The sequence below is a fragment of the Gymnogyps californianus genome, chromosome 15, assembly GCF_018139145.2.
Source record: "Gymnogyps californianus isolate 813 chromosome 15, ASM1813914v2, whole genome shotgun sequence".
Lineage (NCBI taxonomy): Eukaryota > Metazoa > Chordata > Aves > Accipitriformes > Cathartidae > Gymnogyps > Gymnogyps californianus.
In genome coordinates, this window is record NC_059485.1 from 3,730,895 (window position 1) to 3,757,391 (window position 26,497).

Here is a 26,497-nt window from a genome sequence, read left to right on the forward strand (position 1 = left end):
ACGGGCAGCCAGCCTCTGGCTCACGTGTCATTTTTGAGCCAGGGCAAGGAAACCACTAATTTGACACTTACAAAATGCCCGCAGGAAAGAAGGGGGAGAGTTGCTGAAGTCTGTGAACCCAGGGCTCCTGCATAGCATAAAAACAGATGTGTTTGCCTGCCAGAACAGATCTATACGCAGGATTACCAAACTAATTGGGCAAGTTCCCGCAGCTTGCAGATTAGGCCGCGGGTGCTCCTTTTGCCATCAGCGATAGCTGGAATGTGCACGCTCCTCTTAGCACAACTTAATTAACAAAAAAGCATGTCTGCAGCCATCTTTCACTACCCTTCCTTCCCTCTAAATGATACGCCTTAAAGACAAACTGATTAAAGCAGGATGTTTCTTTATTCTGGCGTGATTTCCTTTTCTGCGTGGCCGAGCAGCGTACACCTGGGAGGGAGGTGGGAGCGGTGCGTGCCACAGCTGCAGGCTGCCAGACAGAGACCCACCGCCGGCGCTGGCTCTCTGGTTGGGCTGCAGTTACAGCCAAAGCCTTTTTGCACTAATTCTGCCACCCGTGTCCCCTCAGCCAGGCAGGATCCCGCTTAAAGGATCTGTTGAGTGTACGCAGCGTAGCCGGCTGGTGGTTGGGGAAGGGTTAGTCAGGTGAGGAGGACCTGGAGCAGCTCTTCAGTGCATCCAGGAGTGCCCGCGATCCGTCTTTCCCTCACCCCCGAAGCAGCCCAAGCCCCCGTGGGCCGAGAAGGCGGGCGGCTGGGGGCTCGGGGAGGCGGCTGCGCCCCGGGGCCGCTCGACACCCACCGCCCATGCGGCGGGAAGCTCCCTGAGGAAACTTCCCGCCGTCGTAGCCGCGCTCGGAGCGACCGCGCATGCGCCGGCGGCGCGGGAGAGGCGGCGGGGACATGTGGGCGGCGGGCGCGGAGCGGCGGGCGGGCCTGGTGGCGGCGGCGGCGGCGGCGCTGGCCCTGGGGCTGGCGGCCTGGCGGTGGCGGCGGCGGCGGCGGCCCGTGCGCGAGGTGCTCTTCTTCCCGTCGCGGCCCAGCTGCACCGAAGCGCTGCTGGCCGAGGTGGCGGGGCCCGGCGCGGCGGCCCGGGCCTGTCCCTGCCCGCTGCCGCGCGGTGACTGCTCCCTCAGCCGCCTCCTGCGGCGCCTCCTCTCCGCCCGCCGCTCCCTCGAGATCTGCCTCTTCGCCTTCTCCAGCCCGCAGCTGGGCCGAGCCGTCCAGCTCCTCCACCGCCGCGGTGTCCGCGTCCGCGTCGTCACCGACGCTCAGTACATGGGGCTCCAGGGCTCCCAGATCGGCCTCCTCCGGCACGCCGGTGAGGGGCCTCTGCGGGGCAGGGCACGGCCGGGCGCTCGGGGTGGCTGTGGCCTGGGTGACAGCTTCACTTACCGCTGAAGAGGTGGTTGTGTCTTTGTAGGGATCCAGGTGCGCCATGACCAGGAGAACGGTTACATGCACCACAAGTTCGCTATCGTGGACAGGAGGATGCTCATCACAGGCTCCCTCAACTGGACCACGCAGGCTATCCAGAACAACCGGGAGAACGTGCTGGTCATGGAAGACGCCGAGTATGTGAAGCCTTTTCTGGATGAGTTTGAAAGGATTTGGGAAGAGTACAATCCCATCAACTACAGATTTTTTTCCAAAGACAATAAATGATTGAGCTGCCTCACAGGCCTGGTGGAGTACTTCACAGATAGCATTCATGAACTTAATTATTATGTATAAACATCATTGTATTACCCATCTGGGTGTAATTTAGGTAAGCTCCTCCAACGAAGCGAAGTGCTCTCTACCCTGAAGTGCCACAGGTCCCTTGCTGTGCCAACTGTTTGGCGAGTTGTTTAGTGAGGATAGCTGTGATGATAGGACTGCATTCATAGAGCTGAAAACTACGGGCAGGCTCGTTGCCGTGCCCTGGCGCAGACGAGGTATGTTCATACGGTGCCGGGTCGGTGTTGCAACGGTGAAATGGACATTTTCCAACTTGGGATACTGCGGAATGGAGTTGCAGCCCAGTGGCACCTCTGCATCAGTAAAGGAAGAGTTAAGAGGGCTACAGCAAAGCTAGAGTTTGTACAGAGAGATGAAGCACATTAGTTGCATTGCTTGTTGGCATTAATTGTTGAAAGTTTGTAAAAAGAAATTTGTGGGAAACACGAAGGCAAAAATTAGAAGTACGTTTTGATTGTGTACACGTTTTCTTTGGTTTAAGATTCGCACAGCTCCAGTGTAGAAGCATGAGAACAGATACAAGTGACAGCTCCTCTTCGAGCAAGCAAGTCTAGGGAAGTCTGGAAAGAAGAAAGAAACTGTTCTTTGGGATCAGCTGGTCTTGAGAGCAAACACGGCTGGAGTTCGGTCACCGACTTCAGCGTGGAGCGGCGGAAGGCAGCCCCAGCCTACGTAGGTGGCGGGACACCGTGTCCTGGTCTGGTTCGGTGACTTCGACTGCCTGTGCTGGCAGCAGCAGGCTGGGGGACAGCAAGTGAGTAGTAAGAGGGAGGGAGGTAAGATCTCTGTCCCTACAGTTCAGGGTGGAACAAAGATGGGTGTAAACTTAGGAATTTCAAAACTCTAGCATCTGTGTGAGAATTGCTTCATACTGAATATAAAAGTGCCTCAAAATATCTCAAAATGAAAAAAGGTCTTAACAGTTTGTTACCAATGTTGCTTGATACAGTAGTGCTGTGACTGGCACGATTAAATAAACCATTTTCACAGAAAAGCTCAACATCATCTTCTGGTTTTTGCACTCCAGGCAGTCCTTGTGGGTTGGTTGTTCCAAAGATCCAAATCATTAAAAATTCCTGTGGATCCTTCGGTGTTATTTAGGATACATGGAGTAACATCAACAGCTTGCAGATTTGTTCTGTTCTGTTTGAGAAAGTTGGCATGGGTCTGGGGGAAAAGCGTTGCTGTTACCTGTGGTGTAGCAACTATGGAAGCAGCTGAGGAAGGTCTTTCTTTATTAAATCCCGTTCAGCAGCATTAGATTTACGCTACCTTAAACATGTTATTGCTATTAAAATGCTACCTGTTGCATTTTCTTTGTGAAGTGTGACTATAAAAGCAAACAGCTCACTCGTTTTCAGGCTCTGGCCTCTGCCCCGTTCTTTCTGTAGTAGTGTCCTTTTCGAAAGAAACACCTCACTACACAGCATGCAAAGGGTGGTGCAAAAATAGTTTATTACCATATAGTTAATGTAAAGTTAGGTAATTATATTTACAAAATAAAAATGATCAGCTACATCCACGGGAACCTAGCAGGTCACACAAGGTTTTGTAAGGAATAAATACTGTGAGAAAAAGTGATGTTTCTATTACAGTGAGCAGTTGATTGGGAACAGTGGCTCTTAAAATAGCGCTGAAATAAACTGGAGTGGAAGGGAGAAGGGAAGGAGAGAGGAACTCGCACCTACTGAGAAACAGGAGCCTCCAACACCCGTTCCCCTTTGCAGAGGGAAAATACCACGTGTAAGACGTTACTTCCCAGACTAATCTGTGTGGAAAATGCCCCTTAAAAGAGGCCGTTCCGCCCTACAGGACAGGGCTCGAGGACAACCGTGCTTCCTCCTCCTCCCCACCGCCCCGCTGTCATCGTTCCTGGCTTTGAGCCGCAGGGACTTCCAGTAGCTGTGAGGCTGCAGCATCCCGGCGCTGCCCTGCCGCTGCCGTCCCTGCTCCGCTGCCGCTTTGCCACTTGGCCACATCACAGGTCGGAGGCGGAGGGCTGGCCGCCGCATCGCATCGTCGCAGAAACCGGGACGTTACTCTTACATCCTCCCTACTCACAATTCCTTTGGGTCGTTTTCCAGAGTACACGTGGTAGAGCGTGGTGCGTGCGTGGTTTTATCCAGAACGAGTCCCCTTCGGTTACGGGTCAGTCATCGGTTGAAGGTGTGCTCAGACAGACCTAAGGGAAACCTTCTCTTCTCGTTAGGACGGTGGGGGAAGACTGACCATTAGCACCCGAACGGCCGGTGCCACTTCAGATACCACCCACAGACTTGCAGAGCTTCCTCCTCTCTCTCCCCAAAACGTCATCCTTTCAAATAAAGGATTCTTTAAAATCTCAAATCATCCAGAACTCCAGGTCCCAGGAGGGTGGACACGGGTCAAAGACTCTGCATTCCTATCTGCTTTCTACTTACCATAGTCTTTAGTGTTTTACAACATACTTTGCCGTCTCTAGTTTAGAACAAAGAGTGAGTGTTCTTGTCAATCTTGCACACAGGCAGTGTGTGAAGAAAGCATGAAGAAAATAATTGTAACTAACCGCACTCATTATTTACGAGTTCATGGCCAGCTGGCTTAGTTCAGTTGGTACCAACTGGTCTGGCTCATCAGGTTTCTGCTAGTAAATCCCACACCCTCGGTTTCTTTTTAGTAGTCTCAAACTGAGGCAGGGCGAACCGCTGGGGCTGACGCCCGCGTTGTTTCCAGCCTGGTGCTCCCTGCTCCTGCAGCGGTACGTTTGCGTCCTCTTGTAAGAAATGGTTTGTGCTACAGGATCGCGTAAGCTCAACTCAGTAGTAACTACGCTGTACTGAAAGTTATGTTTAAAGTTACATACTGTAAGTTACAGTGCACGTCCATGCTGCTGTAGGATGCTTGTCTGTACGGCGGGGTCTGTCGTTCCCTTGTAAAGTCTGAGAGCACGTTGAATGCGCTGCACAAGCGAGTTACAGCATTACACCGGTGCCTCCCCAACCCCGGGGCTCACCGCGACAGCCCTGAGCTACTGTGCGCGGAGAGCTGTGGGTGCTCTCTCACCGAGTAGTTGCCGCTGCTCTATCCAACGACAGGTAACAGTTTGCACGTGCACGGTGTTAATGCCACTATCAAATTACGGAGTTCTCTGAATGGAACAAAAAACCAACCCCAAGTTTATAGTGCAGTAAGGTTACAGTTCTCAAACAGACTGTACGCAATCTTTGGACAAGTATCTTCAAAACTAAAGGTATAGGTCAGCAGAGAAGGTTTGAAAAGATTTTATAACAGTCATCAAAACCAAACAAAACAGTTTATCAGGGCAGATGGGGTGGGTTGGACACGTTACACTCGGCGCTCCTCTCCCAACCCGCGCGTGGGACGTCTGTGTTAGAACAAGATTTAAAAATGAAAACCACAACTTAGTCACAAAAGAGAACCCTCCACTAATTTCTGAGTAATAAATATTTACATTGCGTGCTTTGAATACTATACAGGTTTTAAATTACTTTTTTAAAAGAGAAGAATAACAAAGCTTTTTTTTCTAAAAAAATGGAAAAAATTACAGAGGAAAGGCAAGCTACACCGAGCGTGCATGTGCTTAAGCGTTCACAACAAACTTAAGTACTGTATCCAAACCATGAAAAAAATGCAAAGGTCTAGTGGAAGTGCAATCAAGTACAGAGTTGGTACAAAAGTGACACGTTTTGCAATGCTGGGGGGCAGCGCTATTAATGCAGTCCAGTCCACCTCTGTTACAGAAAAAAGAAAAAAAAAGAGACTTTTCTGGTTTGCAAGTCAGCGCACAATTCTAGTTTTGAAGCAAATGAACATAATTTGCTTCTTTTTTTATATGTGGGCAAAGAAAAGGTTACATTTAAAGAAGGATCCAGTCTGTTTCGGGTGGAGGGGATGGTGCAAATGGTAGGAAAATCTGATGCAGGGGAAAAAAAATTACTTGAGGCCAATTAGAAGGCGTCTGTGTCTGCACCTTCGTTGCACTTGACTTTTCCTAGACCTCGCATTTCAGTACTATCAGATAGATGCGGTGTCCCGGAGAGCATCTGAAGCAGGGTACGGACGAGGCCTCGCCCCGCGGCGCGCAGCGGGCGCCCGGACCACGCCGAAAGACGAAGCCCACGGCCGGGGCCGTGCCGAGCTATCGCGCTGGGCAGCGGGACGATGCAGACGGACTTTGAGAGCCTCTAGTGCAGGCGGGGAGCTCGCCCTCTTCTCCCCATGCTTTCCCCCCCCTCTCCACACACTCTTCTAGTCTACATAGCCACTGATTTATCTTGAAAGATGGATGAAACCTGGAGCAGGAAGAAGCAATAGGGTAACTAAGGACCATTGGCTTCCCCCCCCCTTACTTTAAAGCACTGCTCTCTGCAGAAATATTTCAGTTTTCATCTGTTTAAGGGTGCTGCAGGTTCTCTCTCTTTCTTTAGAGTAAAGGCAGGTAGTGTATTGCCTCTTGCTTTGGAGAGATGCTTAGATACAAGCGGAGCAGAGCCCGAAGCCTGGAGCACAGCCTGCAGCAGGGGTTCAGAACAGCTGTCTGCATACCACAACATCTTCCCTCCTCCTTCTCCTCCTCTTCCTCCTCCTCCTCTTCTTTGTGACCACCAGAACTCACAGCTACCGCCGTAAGACATCGTATACAGTGTTCCCACCTGATGAAGCGCTGCCCCAAAGGGTGAGGTTGATCCTGACGATGCCAAGGGGCCCCTGATGCACCTTCTGTACAGCAGACCCAGGCTCTCTGTTTTAACTTTCAAAGGAGCCTAACTCCCCAGAGGAAGATGGCTGCTCCTACAAGCTACAGCATATGAGACCACCACCACCACCACGTTCATCAAAGACCCCTTTGCTTAGCGATAAATGTTTTAAACCCACGAAGTGCAGCAATAAGATTAATTGATTTGGCTTGTTAGGTGTCGCTGTGTTCCCTGCGGCTGTCCTCCTGCCATCTAACGCATTTTATTTCAGCTGTACCTGCAGTCAGTGCCAGGGTTTTTTCCCAGCAAACCTGCCTGTTTTCCTTTTCTCAGCTATTTGAAAGTCCAGAGAAGCTGGCCAATGTGCATTAAATACAAGTTCCCCAACAAAAAACCTCTGAGCCGCTGATCCCCCGGGTCTGATCCTGTTCATACAGGAGTCCTAGCGAACCTCAATTCAAATCATTTCACGGCCGTTTCAGGGAGCCCAGAAAAGGGGGAGGGGGGTGATGCCAGGACTGACACTTTCTGTACAAAAACGAACTAGAGGAAAGAGAGGAGAAGAAAATCCAGCTTCATTCCTGCTGGTGCTGGATCCCCTGGCAGTGCCTCACCGGGGAGATGCAAAACACCGTGTGCGTTGCCTCGGGTGAAGAATTGACACAAGTGGCCCAGAAGTTATATATGATCCCTTGCTTAGTGTATGGGCACATCTACAGGAAAGGAGCAAGAGCTGTACAAGTGTTCCTGGGTGACTTTTCCCCCCCACTAAACCTCAGTCTATTTTTATATGTGTATAAATAAGAATACTTCCCCCCCAGCCTCTCTTCACAGGGCAATTTAGGGCCAGAGCACAAGCAGAAAGCGCATCTCTGGACCCTCCCTGCCTCCAGTACCCGCGTGCTTTGCACAGCTCCCTGTGCCGCTGCATTTTTATCGCACCTTCTGCTGCCTTCCTGCGCTACCCACCGCCGCAGTGCTGCCGCCTTTGCCAACACGCTGCAGCGCCTTTCTGCCCATCCTCACCCCTTTTTAAAAAAAAAAAATCATATGAATGTATTTACACATGCTGAGTCAAAAGCTGGGGATGAGCCCCACCTGATCGCTCCGCGTGTGCCCTCCGCTTACCCAGCTCTTCTCTACGTTAAGAAATAAGGCTCGAAGCAGGAGCACTGGCAAAGAAATCAAGTGCTCTTTCTCGCTAGGCTCAAAACCTAGTCCCAGGCAGGACACTAAGCTGCAAGAGAGGATTTCTTGGTATGAGCAAGCGTACAGGGGAAAACATCCCTCCGTGGGAAGCCTCAAGATGCTCAGTGGCATGATGCTGTATCAGAAAGGGTCCATCCTGTGTCCTCCACACCCACCGACGTGCCAATGCAAATAGCAAGGTACATAACTTCTAGTCCTCACGCTTAAGTGCTCCTGAGCAAATGAAGTATGTGAAGAAAAAGTAGGATTTGCTAGGGGACGTAAGAGAGGTCAGGGTCCACATGGCGAGAAGGAGACCAGCACGTGTTCTGCTCGGCTGGCTAAAAAGGACAAAGTCCCACCATATGTCTTGAGAGAAGAGGAGGAGAAGGGCGTCCTCCTGGAGCCAGTGACGTCTTGTAAGGGAAGAGCAATGACAATGACAAAGCCTACATGCCGTCCTAATGCTGCGTCCCAGGGCCTCTGCCAGGAGATCACAGCTGCCAGAGAGCAGAGCTTACCACGGACCTGGAGCAGCCAGGGATGAAGTGTAAAGGTTATCCCTGCTGAGAGCTGGACAGACGACTTTGGATGGGACCAAGTCAGGCACCTGGGCCAGGCGGCCATCTCCTGATACAGTCAGAAAGGCGTATACAATATACAAAACACAGCGGATGGAGTCACCTTCCCACCCAAGTAACAGCCCGAATTTAGATGAACCTGGGCCACAGCACTGACATCTCTGCTGGTCCCGCAATCTGCTCCGCTTGGCAGGCGTTGGTGTCCCTGCTTTAACTTAAAGACTGCCTTTAACTGCTCGTAGATGCCACTGAAGTGTCACGTTCCCAGCTGCTGTGAGCACGGGGACCTGAACACGCACTCGTCACCCAACTGCGAGGTTATACCAGAGACCCAGACCTCTCACTTCTGTCAAGTGCAAGATGCCGGCAGGGAGAGAGAGAGAAACCCCGCACACGACTAGTGACAAAGGTCCCTCTTCTTCCAGAAGTGGACTTCTAAGCACAACACATGCGTGCTTGACCTGGAGAAGGCTGAATTTGGGAAGGGCTACAACCATGGAGAGCTGCATCTGGATCTCCTCAGCTGGAAGGGAAGCAGGACCCCATGCCATGGCTATAAAAAGCCACTGCTAAGCATTACCAACATACATGGGTTTATCAACAACAGTCTATGCTTTAGATGGCCATTAGCTAGCTCAGCGTGGTGAAAGCAGTTATTTCCACAGCCCCAGGACAGCGCTAAGGTGCCTGTTTCCACTTTGAGGCTCCCCAGTTTGGACTCCCATCACGCAGGCGAGAAGCTGACAGCGAGCAGCTTTGGGCGCACAGGCCACATTCCTCCACGGTGGGATGGAAGGAGGACTAAGGCGGCTGCTGACTGATGGGTGAAAGCAAACAGAATGCAAGGAGCAGCACCGAGACTCCTGGGAGCGGCTGATGGCTGATCGGAGAGGCGGTCCAGGTGGGTCATGGCTGGGAAAGCTCCCGGGTCCTCCAACGCTCAGATTACGGCGAGTGGCTGCACACCAAAACATCTTAGAGGGCATGCTGACGAGGGAAAAGTCTTTGTATCCAAGTGGTTGAGCACCTTTCCTACCCCGCTCCTATCTCCAGGACTTCCATGTACACCCAGGCACAGATTACAGAGCATCGCAGCGGGAGAGCATCTCCGTACGTGCTCTGCCCGCTGCACGGTGCTGGTGTCTTGGCTGGGGACAAGTGGGGTTCCTATGGGCAGGACCGGAGTGCTGCCATGCGCTGCCACCAGTGCCCCGGGAGGTGTCAAGCTGAGCACTTGACCATGGCAAGGCCACACAAGCTGGATGAGAGCCTGATCACGCCGCGGTGAGACGATGCCATCTCCTGCTGAGGGTCTGGTGGCTGAAACAGGGACTTGCTGCTCCAAGCGGGAGGATGAAGGCGAACTCTCCGGCACCTGCTGTGGTCCAACCTGGCAGGATTGGAGATGGCTGTCACCAGCCTCGCGGCGCTCACCGCTCCAGAGCTGCAGCGAGAGTTTGCTCTGAGGGCTGCGCCTGTACCGCCCGCCTAACGGACCCAAAATCAGCCACGACAGCACACAGAGCTGCCTGCTTCAACCACGTGTTAAGCGCCTGAAAGACAAGAGGAAGCTTTGCTCCATGTGAAGGCTAGGGCGTATCTTTAACAGCCCAGCCCGATGCGATACGGGTTGTTCGGCAGCTAAACAGGGCTGGGAAGCCAACATGCCAGAGCGCTGCTTCAGCCCTGCTCCCGGCCAGGGTGATCGATGAGGCAGGACCTGGGGTCTTTACACGTGGCATCTTGAAATTTAGCCCGGGATGAAGCCACTGTGCCTGGGCAGCCTTGCTGCAAAGCAGCGTAGGCTGCTTCTAGGAAAACAGCCTCTGCTCGGCTGGCCGTGTGCTGCATCTAGTGCTACCAGCTCCCTCAACTCACTTTTAGTTTGTTTATCGGCCTCACGGTGCTAAATTGTATGCTTTAAATGCAAAAGCTATTAGGACTGAGAAGGTCTGAAGCACATACTGGTTTTGAGATTTTTATTTCAGGAAAAGATTAAAGAATTAAAATAGGAGCTGCCCTGCTGACAAGAAGAGTTGAATTCAAGAAGCTGATAAAAAAGGAGCATTATATGCATTGAGCACTGTGCATTTTCAGTCAATATTGGCTCTACTTTCTACTCTACTTTCCTTTGACTAGGAAAAGGGAGTTTCACATGCGCACAGACCCTGGGATACACGGGACTCAATGAGAGGAAGGGAGTAACAGCAAAAAAAAGAGAGTGCTGGGCTTGATCTAACAGAGGCAAGAAAGTGATCTTACAGCTCGGCCCCCAAAACACCGACTCCGACCACCAGCGAGACGGGAGGCAAAGACACACCGATGGGGCGGACTCGATGGTGCACTTGAGTATCTGCAGCTCCCTATCCCTAACCACCTGGGCAGCCACCAAAGCTCGCCAGGCTTTGGTATCGCCTACATTCAGGATACGGCACAGTCACGGGGCAGGAGAATCATTTCTTGCATCCTTCTCCAGCGAGATGTCAGTGTTGTACCTCCAGGCTGCGTACGCCGGCACGGACTTGCGCTCCCCGACAGCTTCCCCCAGGCTTTCCCCCCTCGTAGGTGCAAGTAATGCAATTGAGATCAATGGTTAGATTAGGCTCCTGGTGTGCTCTGAGCACTGGGTCTCTTGACAGCAGTAAGAGCTAGGTATGGCCGATACCACCCAGGCCCTGCTTGCATACCAAAACGGTTGGTACGACAGAGCTAGCTTATTAACAGGCTACTGAGCCTTAATACTGACACTTAGTGTAATGGTTTACAGTAAAGGAAGGATTCTCCTACAAAGCGCTGAAGAGAGGGGGGAAAAAAACCCACCCCGATCCCTTCCTCTCCCTCTCAGAGTCTCTGGAGCGTCTCACAAGCAGGGAAAGGAGCTGGGGAGGCGAGGGGGCACCGCCACCGCGGCGCCGGGTCCCGTCGGGGGCATCAAGACGAACGACAGCAAGGACAGTCGTAAGGAACGAGAGACAAACGGTGCTGGTGCTGTGCTGCCTCAAGCTGGGAGGTGCGCGTGGTCAAGCGGAGCGGGGAGAACTAGTCTTTCTTCAAGTCCCTGGATTCAAAAAGCTTCAGGCGTTCTTGCACAGTCAGGCCTTCCTTCAGACTCTGGGAGAGACAAAAGACAGACAGCGTCGGACACGGGCGGGCGGGAGGTGGCAGGCATCTGGCACACAGAAAAGGCGTGATGCTCAGGCAAAGGAGACGTGGGCAGCGGGAGCTTCCTTGGCAGAGAGATTAGTGGGACATGCTAAGAGAAAACACACGGTTATGGAGGGCGGTTACTGGTGAATGGCGCCTAGAGAGAGGGTGAGATTGCAAATGAACCAAGCGACGTACCAGAAGCAAATGAGAGGCACACCATGCTGCAAGCGGGATTAGCTCGACTCGGAAAATGACCCCCGGAGCCTGCGGTGCAGCGGTGGCTGGGGCAATTTCAGTGGAGCTCTTTTACTGTGGGAGCCCCGGGCAGGTCAGCTCGGATCTGCTACGTTAAAGCACCACGCTGCTAGGCAGGACCTGCATGCCGGTCCTCCCCACGCCACTGCAGCACCGACTGAACGTGCGTCCGTCTGGGACGGTCCTGGCTCTGGTCAATGTGCGGGCTTTGCTCAAGGAGCCCTGGAAACTGCGTTTTTGTTGCCAGTGACAATCCCACCCTTTCTCTAACCCCACCCTGGGGGGTCTCCCAAGCCAAAGCTGCCTCTACTGCACAGGGTTAGACAGAGGACTCGCTAAATGCTTGCTTCAGGTCTAGCAGGATCTGATGGCTGATCCAATTCAGATGCAGCATTCAGATTTCAAGGCACGACACGCAGCTAGCCAACAGAAAAGCCCGCCCCCGCTAGCTCTCGGCATTTGGATTTGTGAAATCTCTCGCCTACACAGGGGGATCCAGGAGAACAGCAATGTGAGGGCCAGAAACCCAGAAGCAAATTGCTTGCCCCCTGTACGACAGCTTTAACCTGAAACTAGCCCGAGGAGACGTACAAGCCTAAAGCCAGCCTTCCCTCCTTCCTGCAGCCCCAAAGCTGTGGCATAAGAGCTTCAGGGGAGCAGAGCACCAGACAGCGAGTTGTCCCTGCTTGCTGCTTTTGAGGAGGCACAGACATCTCCCTAACCAACAGCCAGGCCCCCAGAGCAATGGCTCTGCTCTTACACGCTATGAAGGCTTTCATTGCTGGGCTGCATCTGCTCTGGGACAGGCAGCCAGCCGCCTGCCTGCACCCCGCAGGTAACCGCTGCCTGCAAGCCGATTCCTTGCAACTTGCAAGGAGATCACTCTTGCAGCTGGAACATTATTTGCTTTACAGACCAAGACATGGCAGCTTCAAAAGGCACAGACCTGAACGCAAAGCCCCTTCTATTAACGGGAAGCCATCTCTGCTTTTGCTTTTACTTCTCTGACCGTGGTGCCAGAGGACTGTACAATCATAGCAGCAGGTTAGACTTTTGGGCTGGGTTTTGTTTAACAGGTGTTTATCAAGGCAGGACTCCATGATAAACTTGGCCCGAGGCTGTGCAGATTCCCATGGTTACTGTATTTCTTTAAATGTTTCTCCTCCCACAGGCCCACAAATACACAACGGCTTTGCGAAGCAGCACGGAAATGAAAGCACCAAAATGGAGTGGTCTGAATTTACAAATGCTGTATGCTTTCTTTTCAACGGGCAGCAGAGTCTCTTGGGATGTGAGTCTCTGAGCACACACTTCCTAAAGGAAGTTTACTTTGGGCCTCTTTAAATGGGCAGCAACGCATGCATTCCAGTTTGTACATCCGATTTCTCATTAGATGGAAGGAGACAACAAAAAACATTAGACTACTCTGCCTGATGGTACAAATTCCAGCAAATTCACCCCTTAGGCAGTCTCACAACCCATTTGAGTTGCTGATGAGGGGAGCCTGATGAAGGGAGACTAATGTAGGATGAAATCTGTGATAAAGGGATCCTCCATCAGACTTCCTGGGGCTCTCCAGCCACCCCTCTGCCACCACGCTGGGGAGCTCCTCTCTTTTCTCTATCCTCTCTCTGCAGGTGCTCTAACCTCAGTCTTTACCACGGGCCAGTAAATTAACTATTGCTCCAGTTAATTGAGATGTCTGGGTCATTAGGATCAGCCTCATTTCTCATCAGCTCCCTCCTTTTGCTGGATGAGCTCAGAAGCCCGAGGCCGGCGTGTGGGATGGAGACGTAGTGCCAAGGGATGGAGAGCAGCGGGGTGGACACTGGGGAGCTGGAGGAATTCTGGAGAGCAGGAGGAGGAGGTTACTGGGCAAGGAAGACTCTTTTGCTCAGGCATGGATCAACCTAAAGAAGCACCAGTTATGGGTAAAGGAAATTTAGGGCAGCCCAGGACATCCCCTCTGCAGCTGAGATGGGAGCCACCATTTTATATGCTACAGGCCTTTGTGGGAAATGCATTTATAGGCATCGCTGCCCCACTCCTCCACCTGGCTAACAGCAAAACGGCTATTTTTCCTACAAGACCTGGATGTTGCTGAAGTTTAGTCTGAGGCATGCAGAGTCATTCAAGCATGCACACTCAGTGTCCCGCGCTCCCAACACAGCAAAGAGGAAAACGTGCCCCACCGTGTCCAAATCCTCTCCATGACGGTTAGCTGTGTTGGCGAGGGTGGGAGGAGCAGGAAGACGAGAAAGCCATATTCCCCAGGGAAGAGCCAGAGAGACTGCATTTCATACGGATCTTGGGTACACTGACTTCCCCCCTCCCCTCCCCGCTCCCCCAGTAAAATAATTAGCCATAAATAAACCAGTCAGTCATTAAGAGAAGAAGGGCTCTCGTTTGTCATGGAGGTGTGAGCAGTGCATGCAAAAGTGGGCCGCTCCAGTGGGCAGCTGCGTCGCTTGCTGGGTGCCGGTTTGTTTACCTACGTGGCAGGGAACCTGGACTCGGGTTCATTTCAGTTATCCCATGAGACCTGCTCAATAACGGACTGTTGAAGGAAAAAGCAAAATAAAGAAAAAAAAACAAAAACAAAACAGAACAAGAAGCTCATAAATCCTAAATGCATTGGCGTTCGCGCAGCCCCAGCCCCCCCGCCCCGGCAGCGATGCGAGCAGGCAGCGTGCCCAGGCAGAGCCCATGCTTGCTCTCCTCTCCTCCTTCCCCCACCAAGCAACACACACCGGGGACCACACGAGAAGTGGTCGGAGTCGAAGTGGTGAAGGGAAACCCAACTTCAGACCTGGCTCAGCAGGTCTGGGCTGCCCCTGAAATGCGCAGAGATTCTCTCTGTATTTACTCGGTGCAGCGCAGACACCCCGAGCTGATGACCTGCCGCTCGCAGAGCTCGGGTGGTGACTGTTTCCCCAGCACGGGCATCGAGCTAGAAGCCTTTTGCCTGCCCGTCTTCTTGCTCTGCCCAAGATCTCAACCACTTCAAACATCAGCATGAGACACCAGGTATCCAGTGGTGAGAGGCAAAGCAAGTTTTGCCCATGCTGATCTTCCTTCCAACTAACCTATGTTTAACGATGACTTCTGAGCGGCTTTATTTGCCCTTTTTATCCCTGTGGTCCCACAGCAACAGCCAGCGTGTAACATGATGTAACTCTGGCTGTCAGCAGGCCAAGCAGGCAAGCTTGGCACAGCATCACCGGGCTTTGGGACCAACAGCAAGTACAGAACGACCAGAGAAACACAGGGCCATCTGCACCATGTTAACACACAAGCAAAGCGTGTGTTAAACATGCCCAGGACCAAGGCATCGTTGTTCCATATAAAGACCAAAAATCTTGCAGTGATGAACACTAAAACTTAGAATGATGTGCACATTTCCACCTATTGACACCGCCTAAATTTCAACTGAAAACGGGGAGCAAATACTGGGAGAGTCCTCCTGTGAAAGACCAAAGAACAGGGTGAACTTCATCCTTTTTTTCAAGCGGGGAGCAGCCTCACGCCTCGATCTCAGCAGGGTCAGGAGTGTGTGTGCCCTGCCGGGCATCGCAGGGGGAGCGGGCCCTGCCTGGCTGCACAGCCAGCCGTTTCACAGTCGAAAGCTCCTTTTTCTTCCCAGTGCCAACGAGGCTAGCACTAGCGACTGGGAAATTCTCAGTTTTCTTTCCCTACCAGTTTCTTCCCCCCTGGGACCCCCAGTGGAGCGTAACGCTGGGCATTCCCATCAGACGGGGCAGGAGATCTGAGCTCACCTTTGACCTGATATTCCTTAGTTGCCGGCTAACACTGGATCTGTCTTTCTTCAAGAAATCAGGGTTGCTTTTTGATTTCATAATATCTGGGAAGAAGCAAAAGAAACGGCGTCAGCGTGGTGCCCACTGCCTTCCTGCAAGGAGCAGGGCTGGGGCTCTTCTGCCCTCCCAGCCCAGGCAAGTGCCCCGATGAGCCCAACTCAAGGAGCGCTGCAATAAGGGCAGAGGGGACTCTCGGGGGGTCTCCGCTCCCCTGCACCGCGTGCACCACGAGGTTTTCCCAATGTAAAATGCCAGAAGGCTTTCAAAACCCATCAGCTTCCCGTCCGTGGGCTGGAAGGAGGAACTGCCACGGGAGGGCAGCTCTGGCGAGACTGTCTGCACGGAGCGGAGGTGGGAAGCAGAATGAAACAGCAAAAAAGCACCATGCCAAGTCCCACACTCGGACCCCGTTACTGCACAAGGGCTTGTACGCCAGGATGCACGTGTTAGCTCGGGAAACCCACAATTGCTCAGAGCTGCTGGAGAAGGACTGACCATATCCCGATACAGTGGTGTTCACAGGGGATTTCTCTCCCTGAGCTTCTGTGGCTGCTTTCAGCTGCTCTTTCAACCTGCTGATATCACAGTCTGCCTTGGCCTTCACGATGCTCAGCTCCGTGTAGATGTCTTTGTACTTGTCACTGGCGTATTTCTTATCCTGGCAAAGGAACAAGAACAACCCAACGGAGTCAGACAGACAGCTGGAGCCGAGGGGTTTGTGAATGCACTGAAGAGGAGCTTGGCAAATGCCGACAGAAGAGCCAGCAGCAGGGAGAAATGCTTGGCAGGGGCAATGCACGCATTTCACACACACTCTCGAAGCCACATCTAACAGCGGTACGGGACTTGAGATAGGCAGAAAGCTGTGAGCCCAGCGGCGAGCATGCAGCGCTGCCTGTGCATGCAGCCCCTTCGTTACAGGATTACTTGTTTGTGGGTTTTAATTTTAGCAAAGACACGGAATTCAAGCAGAATTCCCAGAAATGGCCTTGGCAAAGAGGCCGTCCAGAGTGAACCAGATCTGATGCTGGGAGGCTGGGCAGATCTCTAACACTGATTATTTTTGCCATTTAAATCTGATCTGATGTGACAGGAAATGGGAAAAAACACTGAAGGGGATGTTTTCCCACACAGTCTCCCTTGTAGGGGTAAGTCCTAAGCTGATACAGTCATGGAGTGCTTTGCTGATGACACCAAAATGGGTATTCAGTTCCACTTAGGGGAAAAATTAAATATTGTTTCACATCTGGGTATAAGTGAGCTGAAATCTAAGCACACACACACAGGAGCAGAGCACAGCCCATAAGAGGATTTGCAGAAACGTCCCTGGCATTACCCTCAGTGCTGTCTGCAGCTCGTCTTTGAGGGAGCTGATCTCCTGCTTCAGGTACTGGATTTCTGATTCTTTGACCCGCAGCAGGACCTGTGGGAACAAAAGCAGCGCGTGTTCGCACCTGAGCAGACGCAGCACGATCCCGAGATGCTCGCCCACTGTGCCCAGTGACAACCGAGCCAGGGCTGGAGAGGCTCAGCCCCGCACCGGCTCCACACCAGCACTGCAAAGCTGCTGGTTCACCCATCTTCTGGTTCACACACGAAAATTACTCCTGGGTCTCTTGGGAACTTGCCCAAGCTTGCACCGCTGATGTGCTCCTTGCACACCCCTCGCTTTCTGTCTCCACTGCCTTGTGCGGACTGGATCCCAGGGGACAAGCAGGGGCTGGAGAAGAAAGAGCGGGTGTCTGGCTCGACATGGTGAGAAGGGAAGATCAGGCCTCCAAAAGCTCCCACTGCACCCCACAATGCACAGTGCTGACCAGCCACGCGCACCCGATGCGTGGAGGGATGGATGGCTGTGGCATGCTCCTGGGGGTCCACAGGCACTTGTGCCCGCCAACGCTGCCCCTTCGGCACGGCAGCGGCAGAGCTCACCTCCAGCTCGTAGGCGTCCTTCCCCTGCGTGAGAGGCGATCCAGCAGCCTCTCCCCCGCCCTCCCCGGTCAGCAGGGTCCGCAATCGCGTGATCTCCGCAGCCAGGCGGTTATTCAGCTCCTGGGAAGAGGAAAGCCATTGTGGGAAGGGGAAGCACGGCCACGGCTCGGTGCAGAGCCCGCCGTTGGCCTGTCAGCCCCCTGCCCACGCTGGCTGCCCCAGGCACGGTGGGGACACTCACCTGGTTGTGGGCGTTGAGCTCCTGGTTCTCCCGCTGGCACTGGCGGAGGGCCTGCCTCTCAGCCTCCAGCGCCTGCGCCAGGTGGGCGTTCTCCAAACACTTCTGCGAATACTGCTCCGAAAGCACCTCCAACTCCCGCTGCACCGACTGCAGCTCCTCCCTGGCGAAACACACGCCGGGTAGTGCCCTCCCTGCACACACCCACCCGTGCCCACTCTTCCTCCAGCGCCCCAGGACAACCCAACAGGGATCTAAGCACTGAGAAGGAGGACTTGCATACTCCCTTTGGGAAAAACCTCAAGCCCAGAGCAAGCCAGTCCTTCCCTCTCCTGGCACAGCGGTGCTTGGGCATCAAAGGGGACGGGAGGTCTTTCTCTAGGAGGTTAAATGGCAGGACTTCCTCAGGTTTCCAAAAACTGAGCTGAGATCTATCAAGTTTGCTCTGGGCACTTGGGACTGGGTGCATTTGCACACCTACACTTCTTACGTAGATGCATCAAGGTTCATAAAGCTGCTTGCCTGTTTTGCTCGGCTCCCACGTGAAGACAGCCTTCCCATGAAAAGCTAAATGCTTTCTCCTCGCCTGGTTAGATTTGGTTGAGCAACCCTCCCGCCGCAGCTGCATGAAAAGCAGCACCGTGTCTGCACATCTCCTATTTTTGGTGACCATAAAGCAGCTGAATTTGGGTGGGGACATTGACCTGGAGCCTGAAAGATTACGGGCAACCAGGAGCCTCTGATGGGCGCAGCCAGGTCGGGACCAAGGGAAGAGGTCCCTGCGACAACATGTCTGCCCCTAACTCATTGCCAAAATCAAAGCGGAGAAAGAGGTCTCCCACACGCACGATCTCCCTGCGAGACACAGCAACAGACGGAGGACAACAGCGGTCTTACAGGTATTGCCTTCGGAGGGCCTCAATGTCGGCATTGACGCTGCTGATCTGGGAGCGCTGGGACTTCTCCAGCTCTCGCTCCAGCTCCTCCCGGTGTGCATTCTTCATGGCTTCGATAGCTGCAAGGCACGGCACAGCGTTAGCACCCAGCACCGCTCCGCCAAAGGGCGGGGTTTTTTTGTTCGTTTTTTTTTTTAAAGGAACAAGAACCGAGTCATCCCAGCGAGCTCCCCACTGCTTTGCAGCCCCTTCAGTCTGTGCCCCTGGCTGCAAAGTGGCAAAGGGGCTTCTGCAAAGCTCACTTTTTAATAAAGCCCAAACAATTGTCCAGTTCCCATGTTATCTCCTGAATTGTGGGACTCCTAATGCAGAGACCCTGGGCTCCAGCGCTTTAGAACTCCCTGGGGCACTGAAGAATCAATTCAGTGTGGCAACAGCAATAAATTAACCATGGGAATGACTAACGCCTTTCTGAGATTGAACGGAAAAGGGCTCAGACCCCGTTACAGCCAAGGATAGGAGTACCAAGCCTGGAGAAGGACCAGGAGATGGACCTCCATCCAAAACGTCTCTCCCACCAGCCCTTTCCCATCTCCCTGTGATCCCCACCCAGCCCTCATCCCATCCCACACTCTGCTCCTCTATACTGGAGCAAACACCATCCCCATGTCCCCATCAACACGGAGCTGCCCCACCGCGGGGGACCCTCTGGCACGTCCCCATACCTGAAATGGTGGCAGCCGTTTCTTCTGCCAGCAGGCGGTCTTTCTCCTCCCGCAGCTTCTCCAGCTCCCGCTGGTGCTGCCGCTGCAGGTCCTCGATCTTCTTCTGGTGTGTCTCCTCCATGGCTGCAAAGCCCCTTTCACATGTTGCCTGCAAAAGGGATGAGGGGAAGGGGTTGGCCCGGGAGCGCGGGGCCGGCGTCACAGTGGCGGTGAGCCTGCCAGGTGGGTCGGCGCCCAAATTTCATCATGGGGATCTTCGCCCTCCTCAACCATGGAGGAGTCGGCCGAGGATGGACCTTGTGAGGTCAGAGCTTGTCCTGTCGACTCGAACCCTGACAGCTCCGGTGAAGGGGAAGGACAGGGTAGGTCTGGGGTCAGACCCGATTGGGGAATGCAAATATATGTTAAAAACAACCCAAAAAAGCTTCCTGTGCCCCTTCTTCTCTCTTTTGCAATGCCTGATTTTATGCAGCCACCTCTGGGGTGGAAAACAAATGACTCGTGACCGCAACAGGACCTTAATTCCCAACTGAGTATCGCTTCAAATGCTGCACAGGCAATTATTTGCTAATTGAATTACTAGGAGTGAACTTAGGCCAGGACATGGGAGCAGCGCTCTGGGGATTCAGGAGTCACTAGCCATGAGATCCTGAATTCCAGCCCGGTCCTGCCCCAGGCGCAGACCCCGCTCCTGCCTTTGCAGCAGGACAAATGCAAAAGCCTGTTTGCAGTTCAGCCGCCAGCCCGGCTGCCCCACCAAGGACATCAGGATCCTGGACAGACACATGGCTGCAGGACAGAGGCAGGACATCAAAGCCACGAGCCGGGAAGGGGCACGCACCGGGGATGCAGTGCACGAGCCCCATCAAACATCTGGGGGCAACCCTGATGCCAAGCACTGCACCGGGCTTTTCTCTCTCTTAATGTTACAGGCTGGCTTTATCTCCTGATTTCAATGGATTTCTTCTTGATTCACTCATGTTTTCCAGGGGAAGCAAGAACTGTCACCTAGGGACCACTGGGACTCCATGGGAAATTTAAGGGGGACAAATTCACTCCCCCAGTGACAAAAGTGCTCACGACAGTCTAACACCACTGACCTACGCTCCTCAGCATCACTTTGTTGTCTAATGCTCTGTAACCTATGTCATCCTCATTCCCAATTTTCAGCTCTGGTGCTTTTTTTCCTCCCCTTTAAGTTTTAATCCTGAGGCATTCTTCACTTTCTGAGCCTTGTTTTTCTTGAAACTCATAATTTAGTGCCAGAACCTGTCTGGACTTGGCTGACTACGGAGCGGCACAAAGCAGCCTTGCAGGATTCTTCATTACACCTCTAACGTTGGAGGAAAATGGTGAATGCTCCTCCATAGGTCTGGCTGTAGATTCAGTATTTAATGTATTGTAAATGCATTGCTATAAATCCAGGACATTTGAACATGTACAAACCAGTATCTCGTGTTACTGATGTTACGTTCTCCATCAGGTTCAGAAAAGAAGAATCGAGCACATTTAAACTCGTAAATTGGACAGGTTTGCAACTGCCTGGTTAGCTTTCTAACCGAAGGAAGTTTCTACTTTGCTGTCTGTCCCTCTGCTTCCTACAAAGGTGCACAGACAGGCCAGTTCGCCCTGTTCTCGTCCTGGACCCCTCTGCCCAGAAGATGCTGCTTGCCTTCCCACCAGGCAAACTGCAAGTTTTGGCAGAGCGAAGTTGAAAACACAGGCAGGAGGTCAGGTTCATCGCTTACTGTTATTTTTCAGCCTCTATTTTGGTTCTGTCCTTTTTGCTTCTTCCAAAGCAAGAACATCCCCCGGTACAAGCCACTCCGTTTGGTGCCTGGCTCGCAGGACAAGGCGTTACCTGTGTGTCCCGCTGACCTGAGCCGGGGGTTCAAGAAGGACTTTTCCTTCCTAAGGGTTAAGATGGAGGAGATAGCATGCAGTGAACACCACCACTTCACTCCGATCTCCCCAGCAGTTCTCCCTCCACTGAACACCCGATTCACCCCTGATGGGATGCAGCAGAACGACTGCTCTCCCCAGGCTAAAACCAGATTTTGGCTGGAGCTGAGCCACGCTTTACCCCCAACCCAAACGTGCGCCGAGGATCTCGTGGCTGGAAGCAAGCTCTCCCCCATTTTTGCTGACCCTGAAGAACGACTGCTCCATGGAAGCCTTGCCGGCATGGCCTCTGCGCGCAGCCTGCATCGCTGCCCTTTCGGCTGCCCATTCAACCTGGAAGCCTCCCTTGGTGCTGCCCAGAGTCCTCTACTGCCCTAAACCCACTTCCTAACTGGAAATGCTCTCCGATCAAAAGCAAAACACCAAACCCAAGAGTTTTTTTTAGACGCTGTACCATCTCAGTCCAGTTTTACAGCCAGTCTGACTGGTGGAGCAATGTGAACGATGGCATTTCATTGCCAGTGGGTTTTTCTGCACCTAGCCTGGGTTTCCCAGAACTGTGCACTGTTTGTTGTGTAAAGAATCACTGGTGTACACCACCAGGCTGGTTCTCCTCACAGCCTCGTGCAGAGGAGCTTTGCTTTGGTACAGAATTTGGCATCCATTTGCAGCTACTTTCCTCAGGAACATAGACTTTGAGAGCATTCAGTTTCCATTTCATCCTGCATTTTTGAGGGCAGCAGAGACAGACTGGAGATTTGATCAGACTGGGAAAGACAGAGTTGAGGAATGTGTTTAAAGGGAAGTCACGAACAAAATGTATGCCTCAGGTACGAGGAGAAACACTACGGTCCTCATATTGAAGGAGAGAGTGATGTTATCAAGTTACCTTGAAACTCTCCCTCCCTCTACACGCAGAGACCGCCTCCAATAATCAACCTTCCCACTGAGACCAAACCCTCAGCAATGCATTTAGAATACCCCAGCATGGAGAAAAGGAAAACGCCATGCTTTACAGAGGCCTTTCTAACACTTCGGGGCTTGCTTTGGCATGCTGACTCTTTCAGGGATGCCCCTCGGTTTGGCAAGCGAACCCCAGGACCGAACGCACCCTCCCGCACACTCAGCAGCAGAAAGCGTTAAACGTTATCAAGACCTTTAAGTTTTCAAAGTCTTTCTGGTATTTTTCCCTCAAGGTGGAAGCGTTCCCCTCCAGATGCTTGTTCTCCAGCTCATCCCTCATGACGTTCATCTGGGCCTCCAGCTCCTGGATGCGTTCCCTCAGGCCGTGCATGGAGTCCAGGTCACCATCGGGGCCCTGCCCGGTGCCACCCACCTCGCCGGCCACCCAGGCGTCCCCACCGCCCGGGCCCGCTGCGGGGGACGCCTCCGGGTGCTGCCTCTGGTACTCGTCAAGGGTCTCCTGCAGGCGCTGCAGGTTCTGGCTGTAGTGCTCCTGCAGCGCCTGCAGCTCTTCGCCGTGGATGACCTGCAGCTCCTTGATCTTGGCCTGGAACTTGTCCTCCAGCATTTGCATCTGCTCCAGGTGATACCGCTCCATGTTCTGCTTGTCACGGACAATGGCATCCACCTGGTTGAGGCCCTCAGTCCTCTCAGCCTTCAGAGCATCCTCCGTCCTGTTTAGTTGCTCTATCACGTTTCGAATCTCCTCCTCATACCGTCCCTGCAACTCGCTCAAGCTCTTGCTGTGTTTATGCTCTTCTTCCTCCAAGAGCCTTCGCTGACTGTCAAGCTGGGACACCTTTGCTTTGAGATCGGCATTCTCCCTTTCAAGCATGGCAATCACCTCGCCATACTCACCCTGCTGCTTTCTAAGCAAGTCTTCATACTCATCCCGAAGGAGAGAGACCGTCTTCACACGCTCTTGGCAGAGCGCATCCATGCTCTGTAAGGACTCCTTGTAGGACTTCATCTCTCTCTCGTACTCCAGTCGGACTTTGCAAGCGGCATAACAAACCTGAGCCTGAACAATTGCATCGTGGACTAACAAAGAGGAATACCGTTCAAGGTCTCCCATGCACGAATGATATGAAAGACTCTGAGATATCTTCAGGAGCTTCTGACAGTCTCTCATTGCCTCCTCAGGAGGCAGAGAGAGTAAGGCAACAGCTATCTCCTTCAGAACATTTGATTTGTCCTTTAGTTGTTGGGCAAGATCTTCCTGAATGGAAACAAGAGCTTCACTACTACGGTCTGGCAGGCTGCCAGTCTCCTCCACCTTGGCTAATTCCTGACACGGCACCATTTGGAGATGGCTCCCATCCCAGGAGATTTGGGTTCTTTCTGAAGCATCTTTTTGAATTTCAAGTGCTTCAGAAATCTGGTGCATAACTCTGTCAAAATCAGGAGTCCTGTACGCTTTGATGATCTCCTCCAACATGCATTTATGCTGCTGGAGAGCTGTTTTGGTATTATGGAGGTCTTCTTCGATTGTTTTTAATCTCTGATGAAAAGATTCTCTCATTTTCTGGGCGACAAACCCAAGTTCTGCCTTGATCAACGTAGCATCTGCTACAGCACTGAGAAAACATGGAGAAAAGCCCAAACCTGTTGTTTCTGTTTTGCCCTCAGCTTCTCCTTCTCTGGTGCTCAAATGCATTCTCAGCTCCTCCACCTGGCTCCAGAACTCCCCTTCCAGCAGCAGCTTCTTAGATAGGGCGCTGGCCAAATCGATGGCTGTATGAGAAACGTTTGCCGGCTCCAACAAAACTACCTCAGCCGTTCCCTGGATCTCTCTCAGAAGCTGAGATATCTCAGAGCTTGCATTTTTCAAAGACTCCGCTATTTGGTTGATGAGAGAGGCCTCAAATGCCACTCTCTCAGAAAGCCATCTCAGCTGTCCAGTGTCAAACATTTCCACTCGCTCCTCCTTGGAGACATGCTCCTCTTCTCCCAAAAAACCTCCTTCTGGAGCGAGGCTTTCTGCGATAAGGCCTTCACTCTGCTGATACTCCGATGGGACTGGCGTCCCTCTCAAGGCTTGGATTGCATTTGATAAGGTCGCTTCCATGCTGGACAGAGTAACAAGGAACAAATCACCCTCTTTTTCCTTGTCTGATTTGGGCAAAGATCTTAGTTGCTCCCTGCACTTCTCTAAGCAAGTCAGCGCTTGATCATTTTTCATTTGGAAACCTCCCAGCTCGCTAACGTGATTTTCTATGAGCTTGAACTTTTCCTGCCTCTCGCTCTCCAGCTGTGAGATCAGAGCACTGACTTGGGATAAGCTGGTCTGAAGTTGTTCCCGCAGCTGAGACTCTGTGCTGGCCCACTGATGGTGGAGGGCGATGAGCGTCTCCTGATTATGGCCGTGCTGGCTTTCAAGCTTCATCGTTACATCTTTGAGTTTTTCCTCTGTAATATAAAGTTTGGTTTCCAGGGAATGGATGATTGAGAGATAGGTCTCAGAGTCGCTTGTCCCTGACGATGGGTAACCAAGAGCTGGCTCTGATGACATGCTTTCTTCAGACAGCGATCTGTCTTGGCTCGTGTCTGAAGAGGTACTGCTTGTCCAGTTTTTCTCCGATCCATCTGGATGGATGTATTTTTGGCACTGGATGCTTGAGAAACGGATTCTTTGCCTCTTGGCCCCCAAGATTCCTACATCAGGCTTTGCTAAGGCTTTCTGAACCAACTCTTGGTCCTGGAGCTCTACAGCTTTGGACGGGGAGCCGAATTCCTCCGCTTGCCTCTGGCTGGTCTCAAGAACCTCATCCTCCTCCTCCTCCTTCAGTGCATAAGTCAGAGCTGGGAGGACATCCTGAGTTTGCAGAGGCTGCCCCAGTTGGGATGGATGACTTTCGTCAGCCTCGAGATTGGGGCCAAGGTCTTCCACCTCCTCAGCACATGGACCTGTGCCTACACTAGCTAATTTCTTTAAAGCCTCCTCCTTGGCCTTTAGCTTTACTTTAGTCTCCTCTAAACTGCTATCTAAAGCAACCATTTTAACCAAAGCCTCACTGAGATCTTGATCTTTCTTCTCCACAATTCTCAAGTGCATTTCCTTAACGTGTCTCAGCTCTTCTTCTTTTTCTTTCAGCACCTTCTGCACACCCTGGAACTGATCCGACACCTCCTCGAACGATTGCTCCAGATTGTGGTAGTTGGTCTCTTCCATTTTCAACTTTGCTTGCAGCTTTGCAACTTCATTATCCGACTCGGCAACCTGATTCATGAGCTCGTGGAACCGACATTTGATCTGATCTCTCTCTCTTTCGAGCTCCTTGATGTGCTCTGCGAGTTTCTGGATGCTGGCCTCCTTCATCACCAGCTGCTCCTCCAGCTGGTGGACAAGCTCGCTGCCTTCGAACTTTGCGCTCAGCTTCTCCTTCTGCAGAATCTCCATTTGCTGCTCGCTGTTTTGCAGCTGGTTCTCGTACTCGTTGGCCTTATCCTCCACCTCCTTCAGACTCCGTATTAAAACCTGCTTTTCTCTCTCGCAGCTCTCCAGCAAAGCCTCGTAATTCTTCTGCAGCTTCTCCTCCATGAGGATCCGCGCTTGCTCGCTAGCGTTCAGCTGCCTGCTCAGGTCCGCGATCCTGTCTTGGAGCCGCTGCACCTCCTTCTGATGGTCCCTCTGCAAAGCCTGCTGCATCTCCAGGTCCCGCAGCTCCTGGGTCTTCTCCAGGAGCAGAGCCTCCGCGCTCTTCAGCTTCTGCTCGCTGGCCTTCAGCTGGGAGCTGAGCGCGGCCTCGCCGTGCTGCCACTCCTCCAGCTGCTCTTTGGCTTTCTCTTTCTCGCTCCTCAGGTCGCTCTTGAGCTTGGCCAGGGTCTGCTCCTTGATGGAGAGCTCGGCCGCCGCGTTACTGAGCCTCGCCTGCAGGCTCTGAATCTCGGCTTCGTGGTGCCGGATCACGTCCTTGGCCTCGGCGTAGCTGCGCTTCAGCGACTGAATCTGCTGATTGATCAGCTCTTGACGCTGGCATTGGGCTTCCAGCTCGCTTTGGAGGTCTTGGTTGACTTTGTGGAGCCTCTGCCAGGCACCTGATGGCGAGGCGGCCACCTCGGTCTTAAAAAAATCGATTAAATACTAGATTAGTAACACTCTTGGCTCTCCCTTCTGAGTGTCACACCTCTGGCCAAGCAGGCCATGGAAAAGCTCCTCGCAGCGATTTGGCTGCTACCCACATGCTCCAATTGGGATGATTTGTTCTTGGCACAATTTTTTTTGTTTGTTTTAACCAACTTTTCTTTTTTTTTTTTTTCTTTTGGAATGAGCGACAACTGCTTTCCAGTAACAGAAAACACGGACCACAACATCAAAACAGCTGTACAGTAACAGGCTAAAAGGAAAAAAAACCAACAAAATCAAATAGAACCAAAAGACAATGAAAAAGAAACACCAGCAGTAAAACAGAC

General features: G+C 52.6%; 2 protein-coding genes across 5 annotated transcripts in view; one reads left to right on the forward strand and one right to left on the reverse strand.

The window, feature by feature from the left end:
• Nucleotides 1-944: 944 nt before the first annotated feature.
• Nucleotides 945-2,733, forward strand: PLD6 (phospholipase D family member 6; the record flags this gene model as incomplete). The annotated part of the gene is made up of 2 exons (XM_050906177.1): nt 945-1,323; nt 1,426-2,733. Coding segments are annotated over 2 exons (621 nt in total), but the record flags the coding sequence as incomplete, so codon positions are not given.
• Nucleotides 2,734-10,173: 7,440 nt separating this feature from the next.
• Nucleotides 10,174-26,497, reverse strand: part of MPRIP (myosin phosphatase Rho interacting protein) — an 82,761-nt gene continuing 66,437 nt past the window's right edge. Inside the window, exons 16-24 of one of the 4 annotated variants that reach the window (XM_050906335.1) lie at nt 22,278-26,147; nt 19,220-19,367; nt 18,496-18,613; nt 17,602-17,761; nt 17,361-17,480; nt 16,765-16,851; nt 15,924-16,086; nt 15,387-15,472; nt 10,174-11,319 (exon numbers count right to left, since the gene is read on the reverse strand). In XM_050906335.1, coding sequence (XP_050762292.1) covers nt 11,248-11,319; nt 15,387-15,472; nt 15,924-16,086; nt 16,765-16,851; nt 17,361-17,480; nt 17,602-17,761; nt 18,496-18,613; nt 19,220-19,367; nt 22,278-26,147 — 4,824 coding nt within the window. In that variant the 3' untranslated portion in view covers nt 10,174-11,247. Of the gene's footprint in view, nt 11,320-14,101; nt 14,168-15,386; nt 15,473-15,923; nt 16,087-16,764; nt 16,852-17,360; nt 17,481-17,601; nt 17,762-18,495; nt 18,614-19,219; nt 19,368-22,277; nt 26,148-26,497 lie in introns of all 4 variants that reach the window. The other 3 variants (XM_050906338.1, XM_050906337.1, XM_050906336.1) reach the window with 3 other exon arrangements.